This window comes from Lissotriton helveticus, chromosome 5_1, assembly GCF_964261635.1.
Source record: "Lissotriton helveticus chromosome 5_1, aLisHel1.1, whole genome shotgun sequence".
In the NCBI taxonomy this organism is placed as follows: domain Eukaryota; kingdom Metazoa; phylum Chordata; class Amphibia; order Caudata; family Salamandridae; genus Lissotriton; species Lissotriton helveticus.
Genome location: NC_136065.1, coordinates 228,400,378 through 228,412,501, shown reverse-complemented (window position 1 = coordinate 228,412,501; position 12,124 = coordinate 228,400,378). Strand labels below are relative to the sequence as shown.

Sequence of the window (12,124 nt, the reverse complement as noted above, 5' to 3'; positions counted from 1 at the left end):
CCTATTAACAGCTCATCAAGGGCTGAAGTCAAGGGCTGAAGGTGTGATGGTTGCCATCCCGCTGTGCCTCTCCAATGCTGCGGGGTATCTGAGCTTTGGAACAGCATCAGTGTCAAGAAGGGAGGTGGGTGGAAGCTGTGCCTAGTTAAAATTACGGACAAATGGCGTCCGTTAAAGAATCCTTCACGGACAACGGACAGACGGCCAAAATTACGGACTGTCCGTGAAATTTACAGACGGTTGGTCACCCTAGTGCAAAGAGGCTGCAAGGAGGAGCACTGACGGCATGCCTCAAAGAGGTAGTGCACGGTCAGTGCACCTCCAAGGGCGCTCCTCGGGAAAGGGTAGTGTCCTATGGAGCCCCCCCCCCCACACAGATATCCCCCTGCAGGCAGGTGCAGTCACTTACTTAACCCTCCTGCAGGGTGAGCTCTGTCTCTTTTGAAAATGCAGGACAGGTGCCTCCTGCACTGTAAAGGGCGGACTGGCTGCTCAACCAGCCGGTCCAGCTTTGCTCATGCAGTGACCCCAGGGCAGCACCATGTTGTGGCTATCCTAATGGCAGGGCATTATCAGTAATAGGGTGCACCCTCCCTTTTTGCACCCCACACTTCTAGCTAAATGTCTGCGATGGTGCAAACAGGAGCAGTGTGCCCTTCCTATAATACGGCTTCTGGTGCTTCTTTGCCTATTCCTGTCTTCATCCTATTTCACATCCTGAAACAGTACAAAGGACGCGGACACAGTGGTAATGCTGGGGAACATGTGGCATGCTTTATTTATACTAACAAATACGTCATGTATTAACATTTATGTGAGATGGAGGGGTGAGACAGAGGTGTTGCAGAGCAGCGGCATATGCAACTGTGTTGTGCTTGTGCAAATGCAACAAGGGTGACGGTAATGACGACAAGGTTGAGATGAGCGACCACTTCTCCAGTACTTTCTTGGTCCCTGTGGCAGAGAATAGAAATTGGATTCAATATCGTGTTTTGTAAAACTGGTGGGTGCAAATCACAAGGCAACATCTGAGGTCTCTTTCAAGTATTCATTCCCGAACACTAAGAATGAATTTCTAAATATACATTGACATACCCTGATTTTAGTCCATATATAGTCTTCCCTCTCCCGAAGAAAATCTCAATCTCTTCCTCTATAAAAAACTAAAAGTTGCCAGCATTTACCTCCCTAATGCAAAGTTTCGGAGAATGAAGTGACAAATGATCTTAATATACAGTTGAACTGTTATATGTGAAATGTTCTAACATATACTTATTGTCATCCACAGGGATCTTCTGGTGCTGAGATGATCTAACCACAAGCTGGAGAAAGACGAGGTATTTTAAGATGACACGGACCGACCCACCTGATATACTAGTGTCTACGGTATATCAAGACATCAATGTAAACCTGACGTCCTCTGGAGATTCCGAAGAGTGCAGACCCTTCCTACCATGTGATGTCTTCATGTCCAGCTCAAAGGATCACAACCCGCCGCAGTTCAACAAAAGGCACTGCCGAAGCTTCGACTTCCTTGAGTCCTTCGACGACCAGCCAAATACTGTTCCACTCATGGAACAGCCTAGGAGAAGTCTGCCTAGGCGTCCAGGAACACCTGAACCATCTTCACAGCCAGTTGTGAAAAAAGTCCCATTAAGATCTTCTGCTACTGAATCTTTTAACGCGAGCCATGAAGCTCGAACTGTGGATCCTCCCAAGGAACAAAGTAGACCAGAGCCAAAGAGAAGGGCAAGATCAAAAAGTGCCCCAAGGATAAAATCCACCTTCATCCCAGTTCAAATTCCAATATCATCTTCTCCACCTCCTACGGTCAGAAGGGGCCGTGAAGTCCACCGTGCTCCCAGGGAACCTCCAAAAGCAGAGGCATCCCCCAAGCGGGAGAGTATTTATACACCAATGAAGGCTTTAGTGAATGAGGTCCATCCCATAAAGCTTCAGCCACAGCGAAGCAACGCCAGCCGTATTTCACCACTGTGTGTCAGTAACAGTTCAACTGAAGAGAATCAAGCTTCCAAGCCAGCCAATACCCCACATGTCAGGTGTCGCATGGACATCAAACCGGATGAGGCAGTGATCCAGCACACCTCACGCACCCTGAAGGCTGTCCAGAACCAGATGGAGGCGCAGTATTGGCAAAGGCTACCAGGAACCCCTAGGAGTCTCACAGTGCCAAACAGGCGACATATCGCAGTGTCCCGTACTCCTACACCCAGTGATTCCTACAGCATGGACCACAGAATAATGCATTTCCAAAACAATCCTGCCAGTGAATACTATGGCAGAGATCCTAGATATGGTCCTTATCAAAATGTCCCTTCACCAAGGGAATTCAGGGACAGCCCTGACTGCGGCAGCTACGGCAGTCCAAATGTCCCCACAAAGTTTTTCTACACTGAGGAACAGGTTGGATTCAGCCCAACACCTCCTATGAAAAGTGCTGGTTACGAAGGATATCCCCGTCCATTTCCACTGCATAGTGTCCCTTCACAGGGCTATTACATGGAGGATCCTCCCAAAAGTCATATGCAGGGCCCCCCACCCAGGGGGTTTTATATGGAGGACCCAAGATCCTACCCAATTCAAGAGGCCCCTTCAAGGACGTTCTATGGGGAGGATCCGCGTTTCTATCCTCCAAGAAGCGCCCCGCCTCAGGGTTTTTACACAGAAGACCCACGAGCATACCCCATCCAGAGTGCCTCCTCAAGAATGTTTTTTGCTGAGGACTATGGGAAATATTCTGAAAGGGAAACATTTTCAAGGACATATCCTTACCCAAGAAGCCCCCAGCCCTTACATTTGAGTGAATGGTATTTCCCTGACCAGGGATCTGTACACTACCAGCATCTGCCAATGTCTCCCTTCACACCCCAGTCAACTGGCAGGGAGGCCATGCTTTCTTCTTGGCATGCCAGCTACAGCATGAATCAGCAGCGGCTGGGGGCTGACACTAGGAGTTATTCTAAGTCCTGGGATAACATCCTGACCCCGGGTGCCAGGAAAGAAGACCCATTGCTCCGAGGACGCAGCTATGAAAACCTGCTGTCCAGGGACCGACGTGCCTTATCTCCAGATGACCGACGTCAACCTGTAGTTGTGAATCTCTCCTGCTCTCCAAAACGCTACGCTGCACTGTCCCTTTCAGAGAACTCCATCATTGAAAAAATGCACTCGGATGGGAGATACACCATGGGCAGGTCCTGGTTTGTCACCCCAGAGATCACAATCACAGATAATGACATCAAAGCTAATGGCTTTAACAAGAATGAGAAGCGCTCAGCAAGCTGGGATGCGTTGGACTCTGGCCAACCACAACGGATGTTCCATGGTCCAGTCTCTTATCCACGGGATCCTACCAAAGAGACAATTGAAAACAGCGCCTCCCGTCAGCGCAGTTTGGAGCAGCTGGATGAACTGATTGCAGACCTAGTGATCGACTACAAGCCTCCATCCAGCAGGCGAACAAGTGAGGCAGCAGAGGCTCTGACTGAGCAATTGAGGAAACTAATAAATGAAGAGGTAAACATTGACAGTGATTTCCAATAACAACTTCCAGGGCCAGCTAGACTGCTTTCCTCCCAAACTATGGTAAAGCTAAAGTCCTAACTAGTCTCTACGTATAACTAATATACCTATGGCTCTCTCTTATTTGGTTTTAACCCTTTTTAAATGTAACTAGAGGTTGTGCTATCAAACCTGATTTAAGATGCAATTACAAACTGAACAACCCCCTTGTGATTAAATGTTAGGGGGGACAGCTTCCCAGTCCCAGATTCCATGTAATGCTACCTAATAAGTTCTAAAAGTAGATCTTGTGAAAATAAGTTTGTGTCATGATGTACTATTTTGAAGGCTTTGAATATCTCTAAGACATACCCTTCCCAATTCTCTCTTTCAGGTTGTGGGGAATGTGGGAAAACCAGAGTCTCAAAGAGTGTTCACCTCTCTAATGCAGCCCAAGCCAATGAAGGAGCAGCCTGTGTCCAGCTTTCTCTCAGCAGAGCTACTGAAAGGACATAGGAAGCATTCTCCAGAGGAACCAAACAATAGTCTGTATAAGCCTACAGAGGAATGCTCTCCTGAACTGAGTGCCGAAGAAGATGATGTGATGATGTGCTCAAATGCCAAGTGCAGGCGAACTGAGACCATGTTCAACGCCTGCCTTTATTTCAAGTCCTGCCACAGCTGTTATACCTTCTACTGCTCCCGCAATTGCAGACGGGAAGACTGGGACACCCACAAAGAGAACTGTATTCATGGCCGAATTGGAAGCATTTGCCGGCACATCCTCAAGTTCTGCCGCGAGAACGTGGAAGTGCACAAGGCCTTCTCCCGGATTGCCAAGGTTGGGTTCCTTTCGAGAGGAAGAGGAGTGTTGTTCCTGGGGTTCCCCAGCCCTGGATCCTCCAACAACTTCTTGCAGTTTGGGTTGGAGGGCTTGCTTATGGCCCCTACATTCCTCTCCCTGAGAGAACTAGAGAGCTATTCTGAAAACCTTGGAGACTACGGGAAGGAGCTCCAGGAATCTGGAGCCGAATATGACCCTGATGAATGTTTTCTCCTGAATGTAACCGTGGCTGTCGGCCAAGGCATGCCAGACCGACCTTCTATGAAAGACCAAGTGCCGACAATCCGGAAATATGCCAAGATAGCCTTAGCCTCATCCAGCCCCGAAAAGAAAATTGTGAAGAAGGAGAAAGACATGGAGACCTTGATCCTGACCCCGCCGCCGGGCACAACAGACATTGATAAGGAAGGAGAGGAAGGGAGAAAGGCCCGGGAGGTCTGCTTCATACATATCCAGCGGGAGTTGAGAATAAGGGGGGTTTTCCTACGCCATGAGTTCCCAAAGATCTACAAGCACCTGTGCGAATTCGTGGAGGACAACAAGAGGTTCACCCCCACCACCATCTATCCCATTGACAAGAGGACTGGCAAGCAGTTCATGTGTATGATCATGGCTGCCTCTGAACCTAGGACCCTTGACTGGGTAGCAAGCCCTAATCTTCTGGATGATCTTATGTGACCCCAGGAGCCACTAACATAGAGACTCTGTCCAAAACAGCAGAGATTGTCAAACTTGCCTGCAATCATGGGGCCCTTTCGTATCTTTTTGGGAGACTCTTGGTGGAGGCCAAAGTGCTCCTTTCCAGTGTTCCCCATTAAACAGGTACTCAGCCTAAAAATGTTTGTGAATTCAAAGGTTGTCATCCAAGACTTCTTTGGCGTCACAAAGTTCAACTTGAAGGCCTCTGCTTTATACGACCAGATATTTATTATAATTATTATGAATATTATTGTTTGTAGAAATGTATTTTATTATTGATGCATTGGGATGGTATATTATTTATGGCTTTCCAAACGATGGTGCTTAACTCGGACAGTATGTGTGCGTGTGTGTCGGTGGATGGGGGTTGTCCAGGGAGAATGCTTTATCACAGATATTTCTAAAGTCACTGGAAGGTTTGCACAGGACTGCTGTAATCTGTCTGGATATAAAACTGTGACCTTTTACCTTCTTCCCCTTTCCCCCCAATTTTCTAGCATGTTGTTGGGTTCATCAGCATGTTCCGCTCACGGTTTCGAGCAACATTTCCCCAGTGTTCAAGTTAGAGGGCCCATTTGTACCCAAGAAGGGGGGGTGGCAAACACTTATAGTTTGAGGTTGAAAACTCCTGAGTTTGGGAAGGGAGGGCAAATCTTAACCACTAGGAAACAAACCACTTTTTGGCCTACAATCTGCCCTGAAAAGTATGGGGTTCATATTGCACTGAAGAGGTCAGGGGAAAATATTTTGCTTATCGTAAAGGGGTACAAAAATACCAAAATGTTGAATGTTATTGTATGCTTGAGAGGGTAATTGATATAAAAGGTTTACGAGTAGATACATAAATGTTTAGGACAAGCATATACACTAAGAGAAGCATGTGTATAAGTTAGGATATTGTTAAAAATCCGTTTATTGACAGCGAGATGGGCAGATGAATTTAATAGCCTAGAACAGTAATTTGACTGCAGACCCTAACTTGCATAAGGAAGCCAAAAAGGGTATTTAATAGACTCATACACGAGGAGCTGAAGACCACACGCCTCTGTGCCCGTGCAGCCCCTGGGCTTTGTTCAGCACCTATACTACTCTCTTCCTCTTTCCACCCAAGCTTCCTGTCTTAATTTTGCCTGATATATTCAGACAGAGGTCCTCTGGAGTCCAGGAGTTGAAAGTTATGGAAGACATCTGTTGATCTTCAGTTGTGAGTGACTGAAACTGAACCGTAAAATAAATAAATAATGAAAAAAACGAAAAATACATGTCAGAAGAGGTTAACTTTTTCGAATATTTTTTACGAAACATGTAATCACTCGTTCTTTATATTTTTGCTCATGGAGAATTCCCTAGTTCCCCCTCAGCACCCTAAGCTCCTTCCAGTCGTAAAGTATTGTCTAACCAACAAGGCCTTCCTCAAGGATTCCTTCTGTCGTCTACATTTACAATTGGCTGATGGCACAAAATGGCGGCATTTCCTCAGTGCTTCCTGATCATCTCTTTCAGTTTCAGGTTGGCGGCTATTACATTAGGAGGAATAGTTGTTCTAGCTTACCTGTCTTTTAACACCAGATTGGAGGTAAGCTGTGGCTCAGTTGTTTGGCATAGATCCCCTCCTCTTTTGGGCACGAGTTTGAGTCTGACTGGAAGCCATTTTGTTCTGCGAGATGTTCATGGACATCTGTGAGATGGAGAAGTGGTAACAGTTCAGCTCCAGGTAAACAAGATTCCTGATTCCTGATTCCTGAATGCCGCCCTTGACTCTTCACTGACAGGAGGAAGATTCACCATGTTCGATTCTAATATACCGATCACCATCACTCACATACTATGAGTAGAGAAAAACGAACTCCTCCCACCCACTGCTAAAACCACACCTATGATCAGACAATCACAATAGATAACAACAAGGCACTTGGATTTCACAACTGCTAATGCAATGATTCATTTACATCAGGGGCGGCTCCTCCTCAGTGGCGGAGGAGCGTCGCCCCACTAGCTCACAGCCAGCACCTGAAAAATAAAACAATATCATTTCATTGTTTCCTTTTTTAGTTGCTGGCTGAGTCAGCATGCAGCAGGGGGGGGTGGGGTCTTGGGAGTGGGAGGAGCAGTGATATCTGCACTTCTAAGTGCACAGGTGTGTTTGGCCGACCATCTCAAGACGACCAAACACACATGCACACTTAGGTTTCTCCAACCCAGCTGCATTGAACAGCCAGGCTGGAGAAACCCTCATACTTCCTGACCTGAACTGAGCGGAGCATCTTTTTTCAGCCCACTCAGGCCAATCCCTGTGCTGCTCTCCTAGCATCAATGTACAGGTACTGAAGATGCAACCTACCCACTTTCCATGCTGCTCACATTCTTCAGGCCACCTCTTTGCTATTATGGCAGAAGACAAGAGACACACAAATATTGGACGGAATGCAGAACAAATCAAACATTCAAACCCAGTCTTTTGCTTTCTTGCCACCTGCTTCACTGTGCCACTGGATTCAAGCTAACCTAGCTGATATGGGGTGATGCCCCAAAACTGTTTTTAGGAAGCTTGTTGCTGGTCCTGGGAGGTCCTGGCTTGGCAGTTTGGGCTGGTCTCTTCCCATAAGGTGCAGGGTCAAGACTGATTTGCATATGGCTGGGTCTATACTGGGGTGGCGTGTTGAGCAAAAAAAAACAATGGATTTAACCCAGATCTCTTAAGTTGAATGTTTGCTTTGTTTTGCATTCCGTCCATCATTTGTGTGTCTTTTGCTTATGGTGGCAGAAGAGGCATGGGCACAGGGAAGCCACAATTGACTTCACTTTATACCAAGGTAAGCGCTATGCAGCAGAAATGAGTGTGCAGGCACAACTTCTAAAAACTTTGCAAGTGGCCAGTCCTCTTCATGGCTGTATACAGAGACAACTTCTACAAAGATGGGGGCTACACCAACTGCAGAATACTGAATGTAGGGATGAGTCTATGATAGGGACAGCAGCGGATCACTCACAACTTGTAGGAACCACCGTCCTCTACAAAAGGGGCACTGCCAGAATGCCACTTTAGCAGGAAAAATAACTCCCACAGAAGACCATGGGTCAACGATTTGCTGAACTCCAGGCAACGGGGGAGTCCCCCAAAGGGAACATTGGTGGCCAGCAGACCTGAATCTGGTGGCTTACATCATTTTTGCTTGTCCCCAGCAGCAGTCCCCAGCTAGGCTTGGCCAATTACAGACATACCAGGAATGGCTGCGGGGTGCTGTCTTCATATTTGGTGTAGTGGAGGGACTCCATGTTATTAAAGAAAAGAAATATGTTTTTATACCCATGGTGGTGAATAGGTTATTTTTCACTCGGTCACATTTCTGTTGACTGAGAGACTGCTGCCTGGGTGCATGTACTACACATAATGAAAGCCATGTGATAAGGAAGAGGGAATATGGCAAAAGTCCTCAGAAGTGGAATCAGTGAAGCTGCGAACCGGTCCTACTAACACCAAAAAGGTTGTGAAAGATAGACAAATTCTCAGCTCCATGGCATTCTGGAAAGAGAACAATAGCAGATAAAATGTATCCTAAATTACAGAGATTGGCAGAGATTAGATATTCTTAGGTTGAAAGAGTTTGGAGAACCTGGCATGAACATTTTGGCCAAGGCAGAGTTTCTGCTTAAACTGGGGACTGGCAGAATGGATTCTTATTAAAAAAAAAACTTTCAATAATGAAGATCCTCAAAGAGTCACATGTTGAGGTTGCACAAACATTTCAGGAATAATTTGTGTGTGATAGATGTTGCCATCAGTGACGTTCGACTGACTGACATCATACAACGATGACTAGCTCACCGCTGGTAGCACTCAGTTGCTCTTCATTACAGCAAAGGGTATACCCGCCACGAACAACACAAGGTATAATATAACAACTAGTGTGCATTGTGCAGAAGTATTTAGACTAGATGTCCATCACTCTCTTGCTGTATGAAAGACCTGGTTCACTTAAGCTATTTCCAGTGTTTAATTTGTAGAGAACAAGGGTCCAGATGTACAAAAACATCTTCTGGTCACTAACCCTGTGAGTCAGTATATCCCAGGGTTTGCAAAAAGAAAATGTGTTTTTCAAATGTACTAAATCCATTTAGCGATTTGGTAATATGTTACCGAGACGCAAAATGGGTTGAGCAAAGTGTTAGCATTAGAAATCAGTATTTGGATGGGGCATATGTAGGATGTCCCTTCCAAATAGCTATTTTCAGTAGGATGTATGAATGTTTTGCGACCAGAATCCGGTCATTAAGTATTAATATTTTACTGCCACATTAACCCCTCCCATGCTGATGACGGAACCGCTCCGTCATCAGCCGCGGTTGAGCTATGCTGATGACGGAGCGGTTCCGTCATGGCCCGCCCAGCTCGATAGAACGCTCATGCGCGGCGCGAATTCCGCGCCTGCGCTGAGCGTTCTATTGAACGGGGCGGGCCGTGACGGAACCGCTCCATCACGAGCACAGTTCAACCGACGCTGGTGACGGAGCGGTTCCGTCACCAGCATGCGGCCGCCGCGCGGCCGCCCCGCCCCCTTAGCACTGCGGCGGAATAGCCGCCGCAGTGAAGGGGTTAAAGGAATTTGCAAATTGGTTTGCAAACAGTAAAGGGTCCCTGTGAAATACTTTCCCCTTTGTGATTGTTGACAAAAACATTTTTAAGAGTAGGCAGTAGTTCTATGGACCACTGCCTGCTCTACGTTTGTAAATCTCTAAAAAAGAAATTCACATCACATTTTCCTTCCAGGAAAACTGACTGCATTCAACAATGATTGCTTTATTTAAAAGCAATCACAGACCTGGTGGTTTGCTGACCCTACCAATCAGTCAAGCAATCAAGAATTTTTGAATTGCGCTACTCACCCATGATGGTCTCAAGGCTCTGGGGAGGTGTGGGGGTGGGAGAAGGGGGTTTGTTCGCCCGACCAGACCACCATCTCTGTGATGGTATCGAATCGCAGTGGGCCACAATTTGCCGGCCTACCTCTTTAATGTTTATGAAGAAGGATGAATGGCAACCTACTGCAATTCTGTATTTTGTGAACCAACCTATTAGTAAATAGGTCGGTTTGCAAAATAAGATTCACAAAAAGTCAGCACGCAAATTGCAACCACTTTTTGTGAATCCTATCTTTGTGCTTCTGGCGCAAGAAGTGCATGGGGCCAAAGTTCTTCTTCGGATCCTGCCTCTAGAGCTGAATGCAACCACTACCCAATCCCAAGGGTGCCTAGTTGTGATTCAACCTCATGCCTCTTACTTCCACCGCCCTTCACTTCTTGTCTCTTTATCTCATTCTTGTAGGTTCTTTTTCATCTCTCTTTCTCCTTTCTCACTTTTCTTCCTTTCTCTCTCTCTCCTTCTGTCTCAAAGTATGATGATGAAAAATAAGTCCCGATCCCCCAAAAATGATTGCTGTGGCCGCTGACTGCAAACATCAGCACAGTTAAGCCAGGCGTGCTCTCTCGAGTGTCCTCTCCCGAGGGCGAATCTGCATCCTGTCAATATCTAAACCTGAAAAATCACATATACTGCATTGAAAACGGCAGAGAATCATCACAAAATATTACTTATATTATTATGCAAAATTATTCTTGATGCACTGACGTATGTTGGAGTTTGTATCAGCTGTTTGCACCAACCTTGTGTTCCCACCCAAAGCTACAGCAGGTGGGAACCAAAGCACACAGTCCATTTTAATCCTGTGGGAGTCATTTGGAAATTGTTCTGCTCACTTGGGAGATAAAATATATAAAAATTGAAGTCCAGGTCAACTTCGTAGACTTCTGCAACAAAAGACAGCACCAAGTTAGAACAACAGGCTGTCCATCACACCCAGGAAGAGAAGAGTCAGTAAAGGAGTTTATTGAGAACATGTTCGAGTGAATGATGTATCTTGCATAAAAACAAAGAGCAAACAAACCCCAGACGGTCTCAGATATTTATAATAGTGTTCTGGCTGCCCCCTGGTGGCAGGCTGCTGCACGTCATCTTTTGGAAAATGTTGACACCTAGTCAACTTTCAAGCACAGGTTGCATGCTGACTCCAGAGAGGAGGCACAGAGGATGCATGAAAGGGAAGAGAGGCGAACCTGCTTACTAGGAAGGGTGGTGTCTTCTGTCTTGTTGAATTAGCTCCTAGAATATAAAATAGCAGACATTAAGTTGCCAGCCTTGGGCATATATTTCAATGTGGGTGTCGGTGCGACGTCATGGACAATGAGTACTAAGCCTGAGCTGACTATGACGTCACTTTTAAAATAGAGGTGAAAACATCCAACTTGTTAGCATCTAATCAGCTACAGTTTTGCAGGTTTTCATGTGCCCATCAACAACACAGAATAATATACATTGTCAATGAAGAGAGGCATGCTTACATGTTTATCAATTGTAGCCTGTTGTTCATTGTTTTCTATTTTGAGCAGAGTATGTTTTACTCTTTAGTTAAAGTCTCAAGGGTGCTGTGGCAAAGATTTAAATCCTGCTGTAGAATTCAGATAATTACAGACTGTTGAGTAAATGCAAATGTTGCAACATTATCAAAATTTCACCTTGTGCAATTTTGCTTTTTTTGCTTGCAGGGAGTTTGTTTGCTCAGAAAATGCCTCTCAAAAGACATTTTCTGCTCAAACCAACCTCATGCTGCTGTCTTTCTATTCCCAAAGTGCACACTTGTGTGAAAAAATCATGTGAGATACCGACAAATCACATCACATTCTAAAAGCTTAATTTTGCAAACTTTTTATGGAGTTGAACGAAATTGCATGAACAAAATTATATAATATTGCGGACTTGTGCTCTAAATTGGTAAAGATGTATTTTTCTTTGAGACATTATGGAGCTTCTTTTGGTTTTAGAAATAGAAAACATTTAGGGGGTGTTCCTTTCAGACTTAAAAATGGCTTAACATTTCACTGATCAGAGACCAGTGTAATGAATAATCGGTTCTGAGGAGTATGTTATTTATATTGAGTATGCACAGAATCTACACGTAACATATACCTATCAATAACAGGGTTGTTTTCCAGTGGGGGGTTGGA

General features: G+C 45.6%; 1 protein-coding gene across 1 annotated transcript; it reads left to right on the top strand.

Annotated features, from left to right (window-relative positions):
• The first annotated feature begins 1,292 nt into the window (after positions 1-1,292).
• Positions 1,293-6,311, top strand: AJM1 (apical junction component 1 homolog). The gene is made up of 2 exons (XM_078642069.1): positions 1,293-3,537; positions 3,917-6,311. Exons 1-2 carry the CDS (start codon positions 1,348-1,350, stop codon positions 5,042-5,044), a joined length of 3,318 nt encoding a protein of 1,105 aa, XP_078498195.1. The 5' UTR covers positions 1,293-1,347; the 3' UTR covers positions 5,045-6,311.
• The last annotated feature ends 5,813 nt before the right edge of the window (positions 6,312-12,124 follow it).